The sequence below is a fragment of the Muscardinus avellanarius genome (assembly GCF_963383645.1).
Source record: "Muscardinus avellanarius genome assembly, chromosome: 14".
NCBI lineage: Eukaryota > Metazoa > Chordata > Mammalia > Rodentia > Gliridae > Muscardinus > Muscardinus avellanarius.
The window spans coordinates 42607246-42632682 of record NC_137800.1 but is presented as its reverse complement, the minus strand read 5'-3'; the positions used below and the strand labels follow the sequence as shown (position 1 = coordinate 42632682).

Below are 25437 nucleotides of genomic sequence, written 5' to 3'. Positions count from 1 at the left end.
ACAGTTTCATTAAAAATTATATGTACTAGACAAGTAATCAGTTATGTGGAGAAAACCTGAAAGACTTGTCTCTGCATTGCCAAGTAAATGATTTCACATGAGACTCAACCTTATCATTTCATTGTTTGTTGAAATAGAAGATATTTTCTTGCCAGTATTTCAGGAAATATATTTCTATTTTTTTCTTACAAGTGCTTTAAACCAGAAATCCCTACAGATGAAGAAAAGCTTTGAGAGAAAGAGTATTTTGCTTAAAAGTGGACCTTAAACTTGTCTTAAAATGATAGCCTCTAACTTTGTGTTTCCCACCTAGATTGGAACTCCAATGAAAAAACAAGAAATCAAGATTTCATGCTTAGAGAAGAAATAAAGCTAAGGTACCATACGTATTTTGTAAAAGCTCAAGAATTTCCCCTGAATTAAAGCATATTCACTATTATTGCTCAGAATTTGGCTTCCTCTGTAACGTATGAAAAGTTCACTTGAAGATAGAAGAGGTTAATAAATGTAGTATTGAACTTGTTTCTTACAGAAGCAAAGCTAAATGCAGAACTGTCAACTTTGGATGATGTAAACAGGAAAATAATGCACTTGAATTAAGTGTATTTTAGGATCTTTTTATTTGGGGGGTTAAGCTGGACCATATTGGTTAATTTTTAGGTAATTGATGAACTCTATTTAACTTAGCAAGAAAGTACATCCCAAGAATCCAAATCATTTACACATTGTTATTTCTAAAACTGAACAAGTTTTAGCTATTTTTCAGATGAGTAAGACACTGTGGATGACTGCATATCAAGTCAGAACTACAAATGCCTACTCCATAGATACTGAGAGATATTTAAAATTTAAACAATGATGTATTTATGATAAGCAGCTTTTCACTCCATGCACCTTGGTTATCATACAAATAAATTCTCTCCCCATACCACATTGAGGAAATTTGGATTGGCAGCTTAGTATTAGTAAAGTGATTGACTGCATTATTGGATGCTTTAGTGACCAGGAGTTGGGGGATGTGTTTTTCTCCTCTTAAAAAAAATTAACATAAAACATTTCAGTTTGGCAGGTAAATGTCATAGGTACAAAAATTATTTGGGGGTCTACAGTTCTAAACCTGAGAAAAAAGTTCTGCAAATATGTTAGGATTCTGAAAATCTGGAAACTCCAAAGATCAATCTGGTTGTGGCAACCAGATTGTTTATAGTTCCTTTGTTTCTTCTTTTCAGATTAAGTCATAATTTAAAATCTGGTGGCCAAAGGCTGAGTCTCTTTTAGAAATTAAATTATCCTCCTGGCCCCTGAACACTTTAGAACCTAGGATCCTTGCTGACATCTATATCTTAGATTTGATAAGAGAATTCATTCACGTAAAGAGTTAAAGGATGTAACTGTGTGATATTATCAACATTATTGAGGCACTTAGCACAATTCCTGGCCTATAGTTATTACTAAAGAAATGGTAACATAATATCACTTAATAGCTTTAAGCATTTAAAAATTCTATCTTATCTTGTTCTAGTCTTCTAAAAGGATGATTTGACATACTCTCCTATTTTATCACTATAGATAAGATTATCTGGAAATGCTGCTATTTTACTTATAATTTTGAATAAAATTTCCTCTCTATTTTACCAGATTGCCTACATATATCTAGAATAATAACACATATGAAATTAAGAAAGTTAAATCTTATCTTTAAGTCAACATTAATTTCAGAGAAACTATCAGTTTGAAGTACAAAAATTTGATTAAAATGCTCTTATGTGTTGGGCATGGTGGCACATGCTTGTTATCCCAGTATTCAGGAGGTGGAGACTGGAGGATAATGGTTTGCAGACAGCCTCAGCTACTTAGTGAGACCCTGTTTCAAAATAAAGAATAAGAAAATAGGTACCGCCAAAAAAATAATAATAATAATTTTTTAAAAGACTAAAAAATAGGGCTGGAGGTGTAGCTCAGAGATACAATGCTCCTGAGTTCCATCTCCAGTACTGCAAAAAGAAAAAAAGAAAATAAAGCTCATTTGTATGTGTTTATCTTTTCCTAAATCTTGGTGTCATTCAAAATTGAAACAATTGTGTATGCTTAATAATATATAAAATCTAAAAGCCGGGCATGGTGGCGCACGCTTGTAATCCCAGCATTCGGGAGGCTGAGACCGGAGGATTGTGGTACGTGGACAGCCTCAGCTACTTAGTGAGGCCCTTTGCAACTCAGTGAGACCTGGTTTTAACATAAAAAATTTTTTTAAAAATAGGGCAGGGGGTGTAGCTCAGAGGTAGAATGCCCCTGAGCTACATCCCGTGAGTTCCATCCCCAGACCTGCAAAAAAATAATAATACATAAAATCTATTATAAAATGCCAATGTGAAAAAAAAACTGAGAATAAAACTTTTCTAGGCTTCATTTAAATATTTTGTTTCCTGTAAATTCTCCCCCTAGACATTTTAAGACACTCATGGAAAAGTTCATTGAGTCATTTGGTGAAATAGATAAATGTATATGCAACTAAAACATTATTTAATGTCTTATTAACCTCAAAAAGAGGAAAAATTAATACTTTTCTTCCTTTATTTCTTGTTCTCCTTAAAGGAGGATAAACCCAAAGTGGTAGGAATGGAAAGCCTTCACAGTTGCTTCTTTCTCTTTCAGGTTTTTCACTGTTCTTGGTGAATAGGTACTGCACCCGGGTTTAATAATTTATCTCATTTCATATGCTGCCCATACAACTCTCTATATTTATTATTTATTTATTTATTTATTTATTCATTTATTTTTTTTATGTAGATCATATTGAAAATGTCATACATTCATACTGTGATTGGGCCCTTTCCTCCCCCCCACTTCCCCTTCCCTCATCCCAAGAATGAGTATCCAGTTGTTTTCTTTTTTGACTGCTTTAGTAGGTCTGCTTGCATTTAATATAAATGCTCATACCTTTGGGCTTTAACTTTATTTTCCTTCCAAAACAACTGAAAGCATACTGAAAAATTATTTTCTGTGAAAAATAACCAAATAACTATCCAAAAGAAATAAATGTTTAGGACAAGATCCCAAGGAATATAGAAATCTAGAAAGATGAGCTTGGATTTCTGACTATTTTATCCCCAAATTATTTAACCACTCTCCAGTCTCCCTCTTCTAAGAAAATTATGGTTCTCAAATAACATGAGTATCATTAGAATCCTGTTTTTTTTTATTTTTTAATTTTATTTTCGGTGGTACTGGGAATGTAACCCAGGGACCTTCTACCTACAGGCTATACTCCCAGACCTATTTTATATTTCATTTGGAAACAGGGTCTCTTAAGCCAGCAAGGCTGGCATCGAACCTGTGCTATCCTCCTGTCTTAGCCTCGCAAGCACTGGGATTACAAGGGTGCACTACCACTCCCGGCAATCCTGTTTTTTTTTGTTTTTTTTTGTTTTTTTTTTTTAATTGGTGCACTGTATTCATACATCATAGTGGGATACAAACTTTTGTAGACATACATGCACACATCGCCCAGTCAGCCCCCACCCGATCCCCACCCCATTCTCTCCCCATCCCTCCCTCCCATGCTTGGCTTAGTGGTTGACATCTAGTATTATAGCAATTTATCCAGAATTAAAAATGATAATCTCACATAACAGTTTCATTTGTCTGATACCAAGCTTTTTATGACTTAAAGATAACATTTCAATATTTCTTTTTACTTTCTTTCTTACCAGAGAATATTTTTTTTTCTATATTTTTTTAGGTGAAACTATCATATATTTATATATTTATTTTTCAGAAAAAAAATCTATCCTAATATGGAATATGGACTCTAGATACCCAAAACGATCTTGAAAAAGAACAAAGCTAGAAGATATATATTTTCTGATTTCAAACCGTATAAAGCTACAATAATTGAAACAGTGTAGTACTATTCTAAAGGCAGATATATAAACCATTGGAGTTAAATAAAAGCCTAGAGCTAAATTCTTCCCTATATTGTCAAGTTATTTTTGACAAGGTTTCCGCGAACATTTGATGGTGGAAATAATAATCTTTTAACTAAATATTGTTGAAACATAATAATTACATGGAAAAGAATAAAGTTGGATCCTTACCTAATTCCATATACAAATATTAACTCAAAATAGATAAAAGACCTAAATATAAATCTTAAGACTATAAACTTTTAGGAGAAAATCTGGGTCATAAAACCTCACAACATTGAAATTGGCAGTGATTTCTTGGATATGATTTCAATGGCACAGGCAACAGAAGAGTATACAAACTCCCTAAAAAATAAAAAAAAATATTGTATATCCAAAGACAATGTAAACAGAGTTAAAAGTTACTGATAGAATGAGATAAAATATTTCCAAATGCTATATCTGAAGGTATATTAATATTCCAACTAGAAATCCTAAAAATTAACAACAATAAAGGCAAACAATACCATTTAGAGATAGGTGAAAGACTAACATAAATAATGAATCTCCACAGATAACCAATCTTAGTTGACTGTTGGATGGAAACTCTTGTTTCTCTGGTTCTGGTGTGTGTTACCTATTTCTTCTTTGTAGTTAATCTCTTTGAGTATTTTCTGTAGCGCTGGTTCTGAAGACATAAATTCCTTCAGTTTCTGTTTGTCATGGAAGCTTCTTATTTCTCCATCTAATTTGATAGAAAGTTTTGCTGGTAGGAAATTTTTGGCTGGAAGTTGTTTTCTTTCAGAGTTTGGAATATGTTACTCCAAGCCCTTCTGGCTCTCATGACTTGGTTTGGGAAGTCTGGAGTGATTCTAATTGGTTTGCCTCTGAATGTCACTTGGCCCTTTGTTTTGGTTGCCTTTAAGATTCTCTGCTTGGCTTCCACATTGGCCATTTTGACAATTATGTGGCGTGGGGATCCTCTTCTCCTATCCTGTCTAAAGGGAGTTCTATAAGTTTCCTGGACCTGTGTATCAACCTCTTGCTCTATGTTTGGAAAATTTTCTGCTATTACTTCCTTGAAGAGATTGTTGATCCCTTTGGTTTCACTTTCTTTTCCCTCCTCTATTCCAATTATTTTTAGGTTAGCTCTCCTCAAATGGGCCCATATTTCTTCAATATCAGATTCCTGCTGTTGGATATTTTTTCCTAGATTAGAAACTATGCGTTCATTTTTGGAATGATCATCTTCTAAGAGCGAGATTCTGTTTTCCATGTGGTCTAATTGGTTGTTTGTGCTTTGAATTGAGGCCTTTACTTCATTAATTGCATCCTTTATCTCTTTTTGGCTCTCTCTGAGTTCTTTTCTAAGCACCTCTATTATTTCTACAGTTATTTTCCTGATTTGATCTTCTAGAAATATCTGATTTTCTGTTTTATCAAGTTCTGATGTTGTGGGGTTGTAGGCATTAATTGCTCCAGTATTATTCCTCTTTCCCATGATTTAGGAAGTTTGTGCCTTCTCTGCTTTTTTCTCTTGGGTCACTATGACTTCACTTAAGGTGTTCTGGATCTCGAGTCAGTAGTATCTCAGACCCCACTACTCCTTTACTGGGTTGTATCACAGAGTCTCCGACCCAGAGAGTTGATAGAGGCTGCTTTAGACTGTGGGGGGTGCCAGGTTGCACGTTCTCCTATGGTGTAATATCTCTGCCACCGCCACTCCCCCACTGGGTCAAGTCCCAGGGAGTACAGTACTGGGATTTCTCCTCTGTGGCCTGCAATTTGACTCACTGTTCTTGAGTACGCAGATGTAGCTGTACTGGATTTAGTGAATTCTCTGCTGCTGCCGCCGGTGGCAATATGGCACCGCTGCTATGCCCTCGGCCGTGGGGCTGGCGTATTTCTTCTTGGTTTTGATTTCCACCCTGAATCCCTGCGGCGTGTGCTGAGCTCAGCCACTGGGAGCTTTAGATTTTACCTGCGGTGAGAAATCCCACCTGGCTGTTCCGCAGCGGCTCACCTTGGCTTGCTGTAGCCGTCCGGTGAATTTGCCGCTGCTGCCGGCAGTATGGCGCTGCTGCCGCATCCTCAGGCGTGAGGCGGGTGTATCTCCTCTGTGGCTCTGAGCTCTGTTCTCAGTCAGCTTTCTCTCTGGAGCCTGGTGATTTTTTTGTTTCTCTGGTGATGGTGTTTTCTGGCTATGAAAGGCGCTGATTTTGTGGTAATGGAGATTGGTTGTTAGCGGGGCTCTTAAGCCCCGCTTTTCTCAGTCGCCATCTTCCCGGAAGTCCCGAGAAGCCTGTTTTTGTTTTTGAACATCAAAAGATTTATTAAATAGTTAAAGACCTGAGTTTCTAGATTTACTGTTTCCAAAAATTAAACACTGTTCAGAGTCTTAAATATAAATCAAAATTAAGTTATTGTAGAGAAGCCAATTAGTGAATTCTGTAATAAAAGAAACCATAATTTTTTCCTGCCACAGTATAACACCTGATGGTAAAAGGCTCTTAAGGCAATGGTTGGCTTTGAAACAATAAAAAGTCTTATTTTAAAAAGACAAAAATAAGCCAGGCGTGGTGGCGCACGCTTGTAATCCTAGCATTCAGGAGGCTGAGACTGGAGGATCGTGGTTCGTGGACAGCCTCAGCTACTTAGTCACCCTCTGCAACTCAGTGAGATCCTGTTTCAAAATAAAGAATAAAAAATAGGGCAGGGGGTATAGCTCTGAGGTCAAATGCCTCTGGGTTCCATCTCCAGACCCGCTAAATAAATAAATAAATAAATAAATAAATAAATAAATAAATAAATAGACAAAAATAGCTGGGCATAGTAGCGCACGCTTGTAATCCCTGCTCGGGAGGCTGAGACAAGAGAATCATGCAGGTTCAAAGTCAACCTCAGCTGGCTTAAGAGCCCCTGTTTCCAAATAAAATATAAAATAGGTCTGTGAGTATAGGCCAGAGGTAGAAGACCCCTGGGTTCCATCCCCAGCACCACCACCAAAAATAAAGACAAAACTATATTGTATGATATTATAATTACTTTGTTTTTTATATTCCAAAGACTGATGTATGAAAGGACAGATATTTTTTTAGAAACACAAAACTTTACAAATGTAACTATAGAATCTTTTCTAGACTGGAAGACTTTAGAGTTTATCTTTGTATTTATCCAATAAAACACGAAACAAAAAATAAAATTTATCTCATTTCTCTGGGACCTCCTGGGGGGATAAAAGAAGAAGCTGGCACTGTCCAGTTCCACAAGAGTGAGGATATTAGTCAGCACATATGTTGTCCAGGAGTCTCTCAGCCTCAGCTGTGTAAACTGAGGTGCCCTGAATGCACCATGCCTTGCTAATAATTTATTCACACCTATTGCTCTTCATCTGCTCTACCAATCACTCTATTTTTCGCTAGAGCAATATTCTCCAACTAACCAACTAAATATAAATGAAATTTCAACATTACAGTTTGTGAACAAGCATATGCCATTTATTTGTAACATCTTTCTTATTTCTACTTTCTGGGAATGAACATTTTTTTAAAAATACACAGAATTATTTTTCTCATAATCTGTATTCTCCAGTTTTTGACTGGTTCCACACTGTTAGAGAATGTTTACATTTTCATTTTGCATTAAATGTTCAAGATCCTTAAATTACCTTGTACAAGATCCCAGAGTGGTGTTGCAAGCTTGTAATCTCAGCATTTCGGAGGCTGAAACCGGAGGATCACGGTTCGTGGACAGCCTCAGCTACTTCCTGAGGCCCTTTGCAACTCAGTGAGACTGTGTTTCAAAATAAAAAATACAAGATAGGGCTGGGGGATGTAGATCAGACGTGCAATGCCCCTGGGTTCCATCCCCAGTACCAAAAAAAAAAAAAAAAAAAAAAAAAAAAATTACCTTGTCCAAAATAAGCTTTCTTGTGCACAGTTTGAACTCCTTGGTATCCCAAACTCCGACAGATGACGTATCCTACACGTATTTCCCAGTGATCATCACAAACCGTCCCCCACTGGCCATCGTGGAAGATCTCCACTCTACCCTGGTGGGGCCCTCTACCATTTACCAGCCGAACTGTCTTAGACAGAGCTGTAAAATAAATAAACAAATAAATAAATAAATAAATAATAAATAAATAAATAACAAGGGTTAATTATGATCATATTGTTTTTAAAAGTTTTTTCTTTAAAAAAGGATTTTAGCACTTTTTTTTAACAGGTTGACTATTTTAATATTAAACTTTTTAGCACCACCTATCGGTAAAGAGTTTAAATGCAAGTGTTTCATTTGTAAAGTCTGAAGAGCAAAATCTATTCTAATGTGTATGTTCTAGGTGTGAGAACACTTTGAAGATTATGTCTCTATAACTTTAAAATTCAACAGCTACAATCTTATTAAAGTTATATAAATTGTTCATGCTATTAAAAATTTATAACCAAGCAAGTCATTATTTTCCTGACATAGTAATACACAAACACACAAACCAGGGGCTTTCAATGGTAGAGGATATCAAGGAACAGATTATTTTCTAATATAATAAACAACAATATTGGTGACAAAACTTCATATCTTTTTCTAAGAGAGACAGGGTAACTCTGGTGGCAACATTCCTGAAGAAATAGCAGAGCAGTTCTCGCTCTGACGCTTTCCTTGTTCTGGATTTTTCCTTAAAGATGTATGTGTACATGTATGGGTATTTGAAAAAAAAATTGATGAGATAATTAGAAAGTTTTTGTGTATTTTTGAGAAATGATTAAAGCAATATGTTTTTCAAAGAAATAAATTGTTTGTAATTATTAAAGTAATTTTATTCTGTAATATCTAACTAAGCAAAATCCCATGTAGATGATAAACATTTATAAAATTTATATGATACTACAGAGAAATTTTCATAAATGTAAATTAATTCTTTTCTACTTTTAAAAACTGTTACATATATTTCAAAAGTATGTACAGGTAATTAAAAGTGTACAATTAAGATTATAAAAGCAATTTATTTGAAGAAACAAACTTCCTTAACACATACAATCCCAGTGAGTGCTTGTTTAAAAATCATCTGGATATCCCAGTTTGGTGGCACACAGCTGTAATCACAGTTCTTGAGAGGCTGAGACAGATCACAGGTTCTTTGCCAGCCTAACAACTTACAACCTCAGCAACTTAGGGAAACCCCATTTCAAAACAAGCAAACAACAACAACAACAAAGAAATAAAAAGGTCTGGGATAGAAAGCCCCTGAGTTCAATCTCCATTACAAAAAAAAATTATATGGGTGAAGAAAGAAAGAAAGGCAGAGAAAAAGATAGTTTATAACATTTAGAAAATTGCTAAATAAAATAATTAATACAATTTTCTAATAACCTTAAAAACTAATGAATAAATATAGTTCTATTTAAATATGTTTACTTAAGTATAAGCCTAAGATATGCTATACTGTAAAAATATGAGATAATTATCTCAAGAAAATACCTGTAAAAACAGAGTTTTAGGGTATGAGTTTTTAAAGCTCAACTAATTGAATTCAATAACTTTTTTTTCCCAATTTGAATAAATTTTGATGAACCAGTGATTCAGTTATATGTAAGGAATATTCACAATTTTCTATAATAAAACTAATTGTGCCACTCAAAAATAGAAAGTGGCATATGAACTATTTTCTTCATCTAAAATGTAATTCAGTGCTAAATACCGAATTAATTTAATCATGCTGAAGTGCATAAGCTGTTCCTCACTCAATAAGCATAAGTTAAAAACATTTTTGAAATAGAAATAATTTGCTATTACAGTATTCAAACTTTCCACTACTGACTAAAATACCTGGGTGACCCAATCATTCAGTTTCATTGCCTATGAATATGAGAAATAATAACCTATGAATGAATTCTGCAGTTTTCCAAAATTAGTGTCACATTATATTAAATAGTGTCATATCCAAATGCTTATTTTTACATAAATCAAATATATCTAAGCATAATTTTATGGTGCAGTTATGAAAAAGGGCAGATGGAAACATTTAATGATGTGAATCTGATTGTCTTACTGCCCAAATAAATGCACACCCTATTCTTTATGCTTTATTTTGAAACAGAATCTAAGTTGCAGAGTCACTAAGTAGCTGAGGCTGGCCACAAACCTGCTATTCTCCTGTCTCAGTCTCCCAAGTTCCGAGATCACAAGTGTGCACCAAACCTGGATTTTCTTTGCCTTCTATTCCTCCCAAAATGTTATTAATGAGCTTTGCTTGTGCTAAAGTTGTTACTCTTAAACTATAATATGAGCAGAATCACAAATTGCTGGCTCCCCACTCAGAATTAGTGAGTCCTGAGTGGTGCCTGATAATTGTTACTTTTGACAAGCTTGGAGGTAATGCTGATGTTGTCAGTCTACACTTGAGAAACACTAACTAGAAGATCACATTATTTATTTGGGAGGGCTCATGTTATATAAGGAACAGAGAGTGATGTTTACATAATCCTTCTGGTTCACTGATTGCAAAGAGAATGGCTGCAAAAGTCTTCCAAAACCATGGGATTCTGAGAAGGAGGAAGTCCCTCTCTTCAGACTTTTTAGGGCCAACCATGTTTGAGTGAGCCTGTGCATATCTTCACCTGGGATAGTTTTCAATTACAAATCACCTGTTGACAGGCGATCATGTTTTCCTAATCTTTAATAATCTCTGAATTAATAAAGAGGAGGGAGTCAAGTCAAATGACTGAGTAGAGAACTGGCAGCACACACCACTGAACTGCTATTTTGATGTAAAAAAGTACATTTTGGGGAGATTCAAAATGGCGACTGTGGGACACAGCACTTCTCAGTAGTTGAAATAAATATAGTTCAACTACTGAGAAAGCAGCGTCTTAACCAACAAAATAAACAGATCTCAGAAGCCAAAACAGATCCAGGAACCTCAGCGGAAGGAATCCAGGAACCCTGAACTGGGGGTGGGGGGGGGGTGGGGGTCAAGTATCGGACCTGCTACAGCCACAGCAGGGCTGCCGGTGCCAGCGGGGGCTATTGGCCCAAATCGCAGTCCCTGGACCTGACTTACACCAATGTGGCAACATAACCCAAAAGGAAAAGTTTTTCGGGGACCCAGGGTGCCAGGAAGCCGAGCCACCACCGTGCCAGGCCGCCGCTGCTGGTAAGCCGCCAGGGGCCTGAGGAGGCTCGGGCTCCGCTCCGCCCAGCATCGCCTAGGCTGCTGCCACCTCTGGCCCCAGTACAGACCCAGTCCAAGCACAAACCACGCAGTACCACCTGGGCAATCCGAGGCCCAGCCACGAGAGGGCATGGCCCAGCCCAATTTACGTCCCCAAAGACTCTGGAACTACCACAAAAGTAATCCAGTAATTTTTATCTGTGAGAGTCACTGCAACACACACAAAAGGTGTCATATAAAGCCGCTGGCCCAAAAAGGATTTGGGGGAATGGCAACGCTGGCAGTGTCTGAAAGTGACCATAGAGCTCTAACATCCTAAGCTTTGAGATCACCCGGACACCTGAGCAGCACCATTGGCGCACCAGAAGAGGCACCCACAGAGACACTGGGAAACCTGCAGGGTCCCTGACACGGACCTGCCATACCCCTGGAGAACCAGATATGGAAGAGCTTCCAGCCCTTCAGAGCCCCTGACTGGGCCGCCAGGTATCAGCGTGAGCTCAGAAGAGCCACGGGAGCCAGTGGGCACACAGTGAGTGTCACTAGACACTGCGATAACTGAGGGTGCCAGTGTCCACACAAGGGAACACCTTCAACACCATTGACACAGCAAGGGCGCTTAAGGTGTGATACTTGCACTGGGCCACAAGGGGTTGCTCCAAGCAAATACAAGACATTGGCATATACATCATATATTAGTAAAATAGTAGGACTATTTCCTTTTTTCTTTTTTCTTTTTTCTTCTTTTTTTTTGCCAATTTTTGTTTTATTATGGTTTTCACAAAAGTAGTGGCTCTACCACTCCTGGGTATTTTTCCAAAGCGGTTGAAATAAGAGAACTACGTTAACATATGCATACATATGTTCATAGACGCACAATTCATAAGAGCCAAAATATAGAACCAACCCAGAACCCCAACAACAGATGAATGAATTGAAAATTCATGGGAAATACACACAATGGAATTCTATTCAGCTATAAAGAAAAACAAAATCATATCATTTGCAAGAACATGGAAAGTCCTGGAGAGTATTGTGTTAAGTGAGATCAGTCAAGCACAGAAGGAAAAAGGGCATATGTTTCCTCTAATATGCCCAAACTAGGGAACATATAGGATACCAGAGGTACTCCAGATAATGGAGGGGAAATCTCAGCAAAGTCTGAATGGAAAGACAGATTAATGAGGGTCTACATCCGAATATGTGTAAAACTATGGATATGGCATGGTTACCCCGGACAATCATTGGTGGGGGGAGGGAAAACAGGAGCCGGGGAAGAGGGCACTAAGTATAGTTTAAATGTATACCATTTATTTTCAATAAAAATGTGTATAAAAAAGTACATTTTGTCATCAGCTTCAATCATAGCATATCACACAACCACAGAACATTTCTCTGTAATACTGCAGACCAGATTTTCTTCTGAATTTAGGTAACTCAACATTATATGCAATGAAATCTACATTTCTTTGCCATCAAGCTAACATTTAGACAGATTTTTCATTTGAAAATTGTAATGTTTTAACTATAATATAATAAAAATAATATTATATATAATATGTTGCATATATGTATAAATTATATACAATATATGATATATAATATATTATGTACATAATATATCATAGAATAATATTATTTATTATATATACTACATCTATAAAATGAGTAGATAGCTATCATAATTTCTTTTTTTATTGAAACACAAACATATCTATAGGTTTATTTATTGTCTATAGATATTTTTAGGCTACAATAGCAAAGTTGAATAGTTGTGTTTAATGCTTTGTCTGGATTGTCAACCTGACTGGATCATGAAACATCTAAGATTGTGTGGTTTGGGGTATGTTGATGAGATGATTGGTTCATGTAATGACAGATTGAAGGGAAAATCTTGTCCTCAATGTCAGCAACATGGTTCTGACAGGTGCAGGACCTGGAGAAAAAGCCCCTGAAGGCCACGTGATTCTTTCTGAAGAAAGCGTATCTGCTCACATCTGAGATGTTGGCCTCCAGATCTTTGAACTGGACCTTCACCATTGTTTCTCCAGAGAGTATCCTGGCCTTCCTATCCTGGAGTGAGACTGAATTAGTGGTCACTCCAATTCTGAGACTATAGCTCCTGGACTACTCCACAAGCTGCTGGTTCTTCCAACTCTCCACATGCAGTCAGAAACTTGGGGCTGCAGAACTGTGGACTGTAGGCTGATTTGATAAATCTCATTTTGTCAAATATGTGTTCTGAGTTTTGTTACTCTAGTGAGTCCTGATCAATACATTGTGACAGAGATCATATAGCATGCCAAAGAAACATTTTCTATCTGGTCCTTTAGAAAAACAGTTTTTAAAAAAGCAGTTAAAAATGCAATAGAGGAGAGTAATAGATTTCTGTAGAGACATTTCTGCCAAGTGACTCCTAGAATAAATAAGATCGTGAATGATCTCTGCTCACTCTCAAGTCCTTTGAGGAATTCTCCACCTCTGCATTCCTTGGTCTTTGTACACCAGTTATGTGATGACTTACATTTTCTAGATAATCTTCACTCTTCTATTTCTGGGGATTTGGTCCCTGTCTGGAATACTCTTTTCTTATCTTCCTTACTCATCCCCCTGGCCCAGCCCCAGGTGTGGGTAGTTTACCTGTGGAACCATGAGCCTGTATGAAAGTACTATGGACTTGTTTACTTTCCCTACTAGACTGGGATCCTTATCATTGTTTTTATTTTTCAGCAACCAATAGACTTCATGTTGTCACTTAGTGATCACTTGATAAAGAATGAATGGATGTATGTATGGATGGGAGCTCTTGATTTGAGTATTAACCTTATCTGAGTAAATCAAACTGACAAGCATTTAAAAGATCAAACCATACAAGAAATAGAATTTGATATTTATCAAGTCTCTAGAGGAAATATGGTTTCCATATATAGAACTGGAGATAAAACATGAAAGAAATTTGGTTTAATTTGCATAGACTTGAGGCTTATTATAGAAAAAATCTACATTGCTGGCTTCTAAGAATATCCCAAGGTGGGAGGGCCTAGTGGGACTATCTAAGAATCCTGATTTTTGTCAGCTTGGAGAGAGGATTTATCTCATAGTGGCAAAGTAATGTTAAACAGAATAGTAGACCCAGACATGCTGACACATATCTGTAATCCCAGTACTTGGGGGACAGAGACAGAAGGATCACAGGTTTGAGGATAGCTTTAGCAACTTAGCAAGATCTTGTTTCAAAGTAAAATAATAATAAAAAAAAAAGAGCTCAAGGTGTATCTTGGAGGTAGAAAGCCCCTGTGTTCAATCTCTAGTTAAAAACAAACACACAAACAAACAATGACAATAAAAAGTCAGAATATTGGGACTAAATGTCAGTTCAATCTCTAAGAGAAAATGTAATTGCCTTAAAAAGTGGAATATTTGAATCTGTATTACAAGGACATTGTTTCCCCATGGGCAAACTGCATGGGAAACCAAATTATAACCAGTGGGTTATTCATTTAATTAATTTATTAATTTACAGTGAGACACACAAGTGAGATTTTTGCCTGTAGGGATGGTCAGTACTGCCTCTTCATCTGTGTTAATGCATTCCATTATGCGAAGTGATTTGACGTATTTCTGCTCTGATTCACCCTATAATCAGTCTGTAGTTCAACTTTCTAAAGGTAAACTCATCTTCACTATTCTCATTTCCTAGTTTTTGAGAGACTATAGTACTTATAAGTTGTATATTGTTTCTAAAGTTCATTTATAAAATAAAAACACATATGAAGTAATCACACAGATAACTCATTCTTATTTTTATGACCATAGACACCAAAATAAAAACAAATAAAAAGACACATGAGTTTATAAAGGAAGTGGTTTTGTGATCTAATTTGAGAAAATTACTCCAAATAAAATAAAAGTTAACAACCTCAGTGGCTATTTTTGTTTTATTTATAAAGGTTTATATTTTATTTTTGTTTATTTTGTGGTACTGGGGGTGAAATCCAGGGGCATTATAACTCTGAGCTACACTCCCAGCCTTATTTTGTATTTTATTTTATTTTTTGAAACAGTCTCATTAAGTTGGAAAGGGCCTTGCTAAGTAGCTGAGGCTGGCTGTGAACCGTTATCCTCTCATCTCAGCCTCCCAAAAGCTGAGATTACAAGTGTGTACCACCACACCCGGCCTACACATGGGTTTGATAAATAGTTTGAGGCATTAGGCATAACTATCAAAATGAGTACATAGAAAATAGGGAAGTAAGCCAGAATCATACATGTTTTTATATGATCAATTTATCTAAAATAAGTGGTAGACTGAATATGCACCAATGTCTTTAATGCTGAAAAGAGCCCATGAGGCGAGCATGGTGGTTGCACACCTGTAATCCCAGTATTTGGGAGGCTGAAACAGGAAGGTCTCAGATTTGAGATCAGCCTTAGCAGTTTAGTGAGACTCTCAGAATCCTAGAAAGACCTTCTTTCAAATCAAGAAATAAAATAGAGGTAGAATGCCACTGAATTTAGTCCCTGATTTATGATTCAAAAATGTTGAAATTCACAAAATCAAAAAGAAATAACAAGGTCAAAGTGAGGTGCAGCATACTGTTATTTATATAAAATAACACAGCCGGGTGTGGTGGCACACGCTTGTAATCCCCGTGATTGGAAGGCAGAGACAGGAGGATCGTGCAGGTTCAAAGGCAGCTGCATGCGCTGGCTTACGAGACCCTGTTTCCAAATAAAAATGTAAAAATAGGTCTGGGAGTGTAGCCCGGAGGTAGAAGGGCTTCCAGGAACCCCAGTACCACCAAAAAATAAAAAAATAAAATAAATATAATAAAATAACACAAAATACTTCTATTTATTGTTTATGAAAACATTCATAATGGAGTAAATTCATAAAAGCATGAAGGAAAGGAAATGTAAAAACCCAAAGACAATGGTTAACTTTTTTTTCCTTTTCAAAAAATTTTTTTTCTTGTTGTTGTTGTTCTTTATAATTGGAACATATTGAGAGTGGTGTACATTTACATTGTGCTTCATGCCCTTCCCTCTCCAATTCCCTTCCCCCCTCCCAATAGAGAGTGTCCAGGTTAATCATGTTGTATTTATGCTATTACACATATTTGTATGTAGCTCCTCCATTGAATAACCTCAGCTTTCTTCCTCTCCTATCTTTCTATTCAAGCTTTGCTGAGGTTTCCCCTCCATCATCTGGAGTCCCTCTGGTATTACCACTACTCCCTAGCTTGGACATATTAGAGAAAACATATGTCCCTTCTCTTTCTGTGCTTGACTAATCTCACTTAACATAATGTTCTCTAGTCCTTCCATCTTCTTCAAAATCTATTATTTTATTTTTCTTTATAGCTGAATAGAATTCCATTGTGTGTTTTTCCCATAATTTTGCAATCCATTCATCTGTTGATGGAGACCTAGGTTGGTTCCATATGTTGGCTATTACAAACTGTGATGCTATGAACATGGGTATGCATATGTTAACGTAGTTCTCTGATTTCAACCCCTTTGGAAACATACCCAGGAATGGTATAGCCGGATCAAATGGTGGATCTATTCGCAGTTTTCTAAGGAATCTCCGTACTGATCTCCATAGTGGCTGAACTAGTTTGCACTCCCACCAACAGTGTTAAAGAGTTCCTCTTTCCACACATTCTCGCCAGCAATTGTTGTTTTATTTCTTTATGTTTGCCACTCTGATTAGGGTTAGATGGAATCGCAGCGTAGTTTTGATTTGCATCTCCCTGATGGCTAGTGATGTTGAACATATTTTCATGTATCTATTGGCCATTTGTATCTCTTCTTTTGTGAAATGTCTATCCATTTCAGTTGCCCATTTCTTGATTGGGTTGTTTGTTTTGCTAGTGTAGAGTCTTTTGAGCTCTTTGTATATTCTGGATATTAGCCCCCTATCAGAGTGGTGGCTGGTAAAGATCTTCTCCCTTTCTGTAGGCTTCCTCTTTAGGTTGTTGATGGTTCCCTTTGCTGAGAAGAAGCTTCTTAGTTTGAAGAGATCCCACTTATTATTTCTTGCTTTAATTTCCTGCGGTTTGGAAGTCTTACTGAGAAAGTTACTTCCTGTTCCTATATGTTGAGTATAGATCCTATGCCTTTCTCTAATAACTTCACAGTCTCTGGTCTAATTTCGAAGTCTTTGATCCATCTTGAGTTGATTCCTGTGCATGGTGAGAAGTAAGGATTCAGATCCAACTTTCTACAAATGGATAGTCAGTTCTCCCAGCACCATTTGTTGAAAAGGCTGTCTTTTCTCCAGCATATGAGTTTGGCCCCTTTGTCAAAGATCAGTTGACTCTAGATGTGTGGATTTGTTTCTGTATCTTCTATTCTGTTCCACTGGTCAGTCTGCCTATTGTTGTGCCAATACCATGCTGTTTTTACTACTATTGCTCTATAGTATAATTTGAAGTCCAGGATTGTGATGCCTCCTGCCTGGTTCTTGTTGCTGAGAATTGCTTTGGCTATTCTGGGTCTTTTCTTTCTCCATATAAAGTTCATGATTGATTTTTCCAGGTCTATGAGAAATGTTGTTGGTATTTTAATGGGGATTGCATTGAATCTATAGATCACTTTTGGAAGAATAGCCATTCTGATGATATTAATCCTGCCTATCCATGAGCAAGGGAGATCTTTCCATCTTCCAAGGTCTTCTTCAATTTCTTTCTTTAATGTTTTGTAGTTTTCTCTGTAGAGGTCTTTTACATCTTGGGTTAGGTTTATTCCTAGGTATTTTATTGGTTTAGATAGAGGTTATGGTAAATGGAATTTTTTTCTTTGTTTCTTTCATTGTGCATTCATTGTTGCCATAAAGAAAAGCCACTGATTTCTTTAGTTTGATTTTGTGTCCTGCAACTTTGCTGCATTTGTCAATCAGCTCCAGAAATCTTTTGGTTAAGTTCATTGGATCTTCTAGATAAAGAATCATATCATCTACAAATAAGGATAGTTTTAGCTCCTCTCTTCCAATTTGAATTCCTTTGATTTTCTTCTCTTGTCTTATTGCTGTGGCAAGAGTCTCGAGGACTATATTGAACAGGAGAGGTGATAATGGGCATCCTTGTATTGTGCCTGATTTTAAAGGGAATTCTTGCAGTTTTTCTCCATTCAATATGATGTTGGCTTTGGGTTTATTGTATATAGCCTTAATGATGTTGAAATATCTGCCTTCTATTCCAGTTTTCTGCAGTGTTTTTAACATGAATGGGTGTTGGATTTTGTCAAATGCTTTTTCAGCATCTATTGATATGATCATGTGGTTTTTGTTCTTAGTTCTATTTATGTGGTGAATAACATGTATTGCTTTGCATATGTTGAACCAGCCTTGCTTTTCTGGGATGAAACCAACTTGCTTATGGTGTACAATTCTCTTGATATGGTTTTGAATGTGTATAGCTAGTATTTTGTTTAGAATTTTTGCATCTATGTTCATTAAGGATATTGGTCTTTAATTTTCCTTTCTTGAAGTATCTTTATTTGGTTTGGGGATTAATGTGATACTGGCCTCATAGAAGGAATTAGGGAGAATTCCATCTCTTTCAATTTCCTGGAACAAGTTGTGAAGTATTGGTATTAGTTCTTCACTGAAAGTTTTGTAGAATTCATCTGGGAACCCATCGGGGCCTGGGCTTTTCTTTGCTAGCAGAATTTTGATTGCTGTTTCTATTTCTTTATTTGCTATTGGTTGGTTTAGGCTTGCTATGTCCTCTTGGTTCAGTTTAGGTAGGTTATATGTGCTTAGAAATCTATCAGTTTCTTCCACGTTTTCCAGTGTGTTGGAGTATAAATTCTCAAAATAGTTTCTGATAGTCCTTTGAATTTCCCCTTTGTCTGTGGTGAAGTCTCCTTTTTCACTTCTGATTTTAATAATTTGAGTTGATTCTCTCTTTCTTTTGATTAGGTTGGCGAGGGTTTTGTCAATCCTATTAATCTTCTCAATGAACCAGCTTTTTGTTTTGTTGATTTTTTGAATTTTTTTTTGTTCTCTATTTCATTTATTTCTGCTCTGATTTTAATAATTTCTTGCCTTCTGCTGGCTTTGGTATTATACTGTTGCAGTCTTTCTAGGTCCTTGAGTTGTGTCATTAGGTTGTTTGCTTGGTGGCTTTCTGTTTTTTTATGTGGGCACTCAATGCTATGAACTTTCCTCTCAACACTGCCTTCAAAGTGTCCCATAGATTTTTGTAAGTTGTTTCTCTATTTTTATTTAATTCCATAAATTTCTTTATTTCTCCCCTAATTACCGATCTTACCCACTCATCATTCAATAGTGTATCATTCAATCTCCATGAATTTAAATAGTCTATTTTTGGGTTTCCTGTTGTTAATTTCTACTTTCATTCCATTATGATCTGAAAAGATGCAGGGAATTATATTACATCTTTTTAATTTGCTGGTGCTTTCTTTGTGCTCCAGAATGTGATCAATTTGGAGAAGGTGCCATGAGCTGCTGAGAAGAATGTGTATTCTGTTTTTCCTGGTTGAAATATTCTGTATATGTCTATTAAGTCCATTTGGTTTATAGTTTTCATCAGTTCTGAAGAGTGTTTACTCATCTTTTGCCTTGAAGGTCTATCTAGTGGCGTGGGAGCTGTATTGAAGTCTCCCACTATTATTGTATTTGGTTTTCTTGAGATCTTATGTCCAAGAGGGTTTGTTTTACAAATGTAGCTACACCGACATTCGGGGCATAAACATTTACTATCATTATATCTTCTTGGTGGATTGTTCCTTTTAATAAAAGGAAGTGCCCTTCTTTGTATCTTCTGATGTGTTTTACCTTAAAGTCTCTTTTGTTGGATATCATTGTTGCTACTCCTCCCTTTTTTGGTCCCCATTGGCATATGTCTTTTTCTATCCTTTCACTTTCAGTCTGTTAATGTCTTTTGCTGTAAGGTGTGTTTCTTGCAAACATCATGTATTTGGATTATATATTTTTTATCCACATTGCCAGTCTGTGTATTTTGATTTGAGAGTTAAGTCCTTTGACATTCAGTGTTATTATTGAAATGTGTTGTTTGTTTTCTGTCATTTTGTATTCTATCTTCTGTTGGATATAGTATTATTTCTTCATACTTAGATGCCTTGCTGACCAACTTCATCTCTTCTCTGGTTCTGGAGTCTGCTACTTTTTTATTCTTTATGATTTATTTCTTTAAGTATTTTCTCTAGTGTTTGCATAGAATTCATGAATTTTTTGAGTTCTGCTTATCTTGAAACACTTGTTTCTCCACTAATGTTAAACAATAGTTTTGCTGGATATAGCAGTTTTGGTTGCAGTTTTCTTCCAGAGTCTGGATCACATCATACCAGTCTCTCCTGGCATTCATGACTTGGGATGTGTAGTCTGAAGTGATTCTTATTGTTTTGCCTCCATATGATACTTGTCCTTTTGTTCTCATTGCTTTTAAGATTCTTTCCTTGACATCTATATTGGTCATTTTGACTATTATATGACATGGGGATGTTCTTCTTTGATCCTGTCTTAGTGGTGTTCTGTATGTCTCCTGAACGAGAAGATCCAAGTCTCTTTCCATGTTTGGAAAATTCTCTGAAATTATTTCTTTGAAGAGATTATGGATTCCCTTGGTCTGTAATTCTATCTCTTCTTCAATGCCTTTTATCCATAAGTTAGGATGCTTCATATTGTCCCATAGTTGCTGGATGCTTAGGTTTTGTTGCTGTACTGACTTCTGTATGCTGTTAAATGTGTTTTCGGTTTTGAATGAACTGTCTTCTAACAGTGATATTCTACTTTCCATTTCATCTAATCTTCCAGAATTTCTTTCTATTGTTGTCTTCATTTCATTTATTGACTCTTTCATTTCATTCCAGACCTCCTTCTGATTTTCTTAGTGATTCAATTTCCTCTTTCATTTTCTGTAGACTTGCTTTAAAGCCTTTCATTATATTGTAGATCAAGATTCTGAACTCCCCTTCTTGCATTTCTTGTAGGTAAGTATTCATGATTTCTGTTGTCTCTTCATTATTTCTGGTTCTTGTATTTTCAGCATTCTCAGTCCTGTTTTTCTGATTTCTACCCATCATTTTTGAGTATTATGTTTAATCCAATTTTAGTATTAGGAGTTTAGAGGTATCAGCAGGTCAGTAGTGCTTTTCCAATGTTGAGGGTTGAGTGATGGGGGAGGAGCTGGAGTGATGGGTATAGGAGAGTAGGGATGGGTATTAGGTAGAGGATATGTTTAGGTTGAGAAAGACTTTAAGTATGATAAGGTAATATCTTGCTGAGAATGAGAGAGAGTTAATTAGTATGACTCTTGTAGTTAGTAGAGTAAGTATGGAGATATGAAATACTTTGAGTATTAAACAAGGAGGTATATTACAGGAAAAAGTTTTTTGGGAAAAGAGTAGATGGGTTAGTGTGGGGAAGTTTGTAAGAGGGGTAGGGGGAAGAGCAAACAAACATAAATAAAGTATCAACACAAGATACCAAGACTAACTATTATGTAATCAAAGAAAAAAACAACCAAAAGAGGAAAAAGAAAAAAGAAAAGAAAGAGGAAGAAAGAGAAAAAAAGGACAAGAATAAAATAAAAAAGAACTAGCAACTGTGTGAAATCAGAAAACAAAGCAAACTCAAATATATATAAAAAAACAAGTAAAAGTAAAAGAAAGTTGGGGGAAAAAAACAAAACAGCAACAACAATAACCAAACAAAAGCAATAAATAACCAAACAAAACAAAACATCAACAGCAAAAAAAAAAACCAGTCCTACTTATTTATGAATATGGGGTCAGGTCCATATAATATTTCAATATCTCATTGCTGTGGTAGCTTTCAGAATATAATCCAATGTCTCTTAATTTCCTCTGTACTCTATTTTCAGCTTCTTAAGTTACTCTCTGGGTGTTTGGACACCTTTCTTTTCTTTGTCAGCTTTGGGTTTAGGTGTCAGGATGTCTGGTGTCACTGTTAATAAATTCTGTACTATTCCCAGGTTCTGTGTATTTCCAACCTATAGTCAGCGCCTCTGCCCTCACCACCCTAGACTCAGGCCTGTGCTTCCCTACAGCAGGGTTGGAGGATGTCCAAAGTAGACTTGCAACCTCCCCCTGAGGCCCTGTGCAGGTATTGTGTCTTGATGACTTTTCCTGTGTCTCTGGAAATTCTAACTGGGCTAGCCTGTGTGGTCCCAAGATGCACCCTGGGCAAAGGGTTGCTGTAGGGTCCCTGGACACACACAATTACTGCCAGAGTGCTGCCAGTTCCCAGGGTGCAGGCTGGGTTCACGGCTATTACTGGACCCTGGCATGAGGGGGCAGAGACACCTAGTGCCTAGTCCTGGGCTTGGCCAGTGTGCACAGGGCTGCACTCTAGACTAGAACTGAGTCTCCAGCTGTGGGGCAGGCACAGCCAGCCAGCGGTGGGTCAGGGGTACGGGGCAGGCGCACATGGGTCTGGGGGCGCAGGTATAGCGCAGAGTCCAGCACTGTTCCCTGGCTCCAGCAGGGCACATGACAGGAGCTCTAGGGTCCAGGGCGTGCACAATGGTTAACTTTGAAAAGCAAGGGAGGTGGGCATAATTGGGTCTCAGTATTACTAATTGCATTATGTTTCTTAGAAAACAAATATTTGTAACCAATGTGGTAAATGTCAACATCTTTAAAATCCAGATAGTGTGTACATGACTATTTGAGCTTTTTTCTATGTTTTCTTTTCTTTATGTATGAAACATACTTTATTTACATAATTAAATAACACATTCACAACAATGTTGATGGAGTCATACCTGAGCCCTTACTAAATCATAAGCAAGGTTATATACAAGTGTTTCCTTAAAAGGTATTATGTGTCTACTAACCTCAAATACACATTTTAACATCCTAATGTGTGTGTGTGTGTGTGTGTGTGTGTGTGTGTGTGTGTGTATGTGTGATGTAGTGCTGGGGATTAGACTCAGGGGCATTGTACCTCCAAGCTACACCCTTGGACAGATTTTATTTTTTATTTGGAGACTGATCTCATTAAGTTGCTGAGAACCTGGCTAAGGTACTGGGGCTGGCTGGTTGGCTTTCAGCCTTTGATCCTCCTGTGTCAGCATCCCATGTACTGGGATTACAGGCATGAGCCACCACGCGTGATCACGGCATTATAACTTAAGAGAGAAGCAAAAGAGGATGTGAACCCTAGGAATTTCTTTGCCTGTGACCATCACTGTTTCCTAATAGAAGCAAAGAGCTGAAGTTACAAATGACTTTTGAAGAGTATATCTATCTCAATTTAATTAAAGATGATCCTTAACTTATGATGCCTCAACTTGATTTTTCAACTTTACTATGGCATGAAAGACATATGCATTCAGTAGAAACTGAATTTTTTTCAGAACTGTGGATTGAACCCAGGGACATTCTACCTCCAAGCTACACTCCTAGTCCTATTTTTTATTCTTTATTTTGAAACAGGGTCTCACTAAGTTGTGGAGAGCCTCACCAAGTAGCTGAGGCTGCCCAAAAACCTATAATTCTCCTGTCTCAGCCTCCCAAGTACTGAGATTATAAGCATTGGCTCTTTTCTTGGCCAGTGGTACTCCATTAGATGCCCTCTTGAGATGCCTGTAGTAGGAGTGAGCTGCAGTTTCCCAGTTGCCCTGCCATCACCTAGGGAAACAAATGACACTATGCTGTGTGTGGTAGGTTAGGTGTGTTACATGCATTTTCTACTTAGCATATTTTTAATTTAAAATGGGTTTATCAGGACATATATTTTTTTATAAACCTGGAAGCATATAGATTGTTATATTTTTTTACCTCAGGGTTATTTTTATACCACTTATTGGAATTATGTCTTAGGGTTAAATTTATTTCAATAGCAATTATTACATTTGCATTTCAAACGTAATACAAAAATTAAATGTATATATGTATATGATTGAAGCTTGACCTGCTAATATTCACAATATTCATATTTCTCTGGAAAGGGAAATGATTCTTTAAGATAATAACCTTAGTGAGGTATGTAGCTATGGACTGCACACCCCAGATATCATTTGTCTGAAGAAACAAAGTTAGATTTCTCTGGAATAATAATAACAAATTTCACATCTTACTTCAGAAGTCAGAGAAAACAGGAATTTTGGAGCTCTCAGGAGAGATTAAAGGGAAGAAATCCACAGAAAGAGAATTTCAGTAGAGAAAAATGTGTAAGAATATTCACAACTCAGTGAGACCCTATTTCAAAAAAATAAAAAAAGACTAAAAAATAGGGTTGAGGGTGTAGCTCAGAGGTACAATGCCCCCTGGGTTTTATCCCAGTACTGCAAAAAAAAAAAAAAAATTTATGATGGCCACAGAGAGACTGAGCAGAGGGACCAGTGGGGAATTTCACAACAGTGCAGTTTAAGACCCAATGAGAAGTTGTAGACTCTTTTGCTTACACTTTCTTCTTAATGCCTACCTTACTTAGTAAAATTATCTAGCACTTCAAGTGGAGCTAAGGTAGTTCCTCAAATGAAGATAGAGAGAGAGATGTGGTGCGTATTGCTGAAATGAAGTGTGTGGAAAAGAGATAGCAACCAAGAATGTCTTTGTGTATTAGTTTCCAAGGGCTGCCACAACAAATGATCACAAACCATGCAACTTAAAAGATAAATTTATTCCCACAGGATTAGAGGCCAGAAGGCTGAAGTCAAGAAGTCAACAAGGCCATCCCTCCTCTGAAAGCTCCCAGGAGTTCTTCCTTGCCTCTTTCTGTTGCCACCCAGCATTTCTAGGCATCCTTGGCTTGTACCTGGATCACTCCAATCTCTGTCTCCATCTTGACATTTCTTCTTCCCTGTGTCTTGCTGAGCAAACTTCTTATGACGTACTTATTGAATTAAGATCCAACTTAATAAAATGGAAACACGGCTTCATTATATCTTCAAAGAGCCCACTTCCAAATATGGTCTCATTCTGAGGCTTCAGGTAGACATAGCTTTTTAGAAATAAAATTAAGTTCATGATAATAGAGGTAGAAGAGACTTAATAAAACATAAAAATCAATTTTATATATTTTCATCAAACCATTACAGACAAGAAGCTCTGGAATTGCCTCAGGACATGATTTCATGATTTAGTACTTAAACAATCTTATTTCAATATTAAAGAACATACTGATCCTCAAAATTTTTAAGGTTTTTATAATGGGGTACAGGATGGTGAAGGCATGTATGCACACATCACTCAATTAGCCCTCACCCACTTCCTACAGAAAAACTAGGTATTATATACTTCCATCATACTGAAAATTAATGAGCTAGCATGGTCAAATATTATCATTCTATACACGTGTAGTTCAACTATTTACTAACTAAAAGATTAAAAATTTGCTTTGAA

The 25437-nt window shown here is 36.7% G+C and overlaps 1 protein-coding gene across 1 annotated transcript in view; it reads right to left on the bottom strand.

Moving 5' to 3' along the window:
• MSR1 (macrophage scavenger receptor 1) overlaps positions 1-25437 on the bottom strand; it is a gene marked incomplete at both ends in the record, with an annotated part of 78813 nt that overhangs the window by 14333 nt on the left and 39043 nt on the right. The window contains one exon of the mRNA XM_080709879.1: positions 7815-8003. Coding sequence (XP_080566005.1) covers positions 7815-8003 — 189 coding nt within the window. The remainder of the gene's footprint in view (positions 1-7814; positions 8004-25437) is intronic.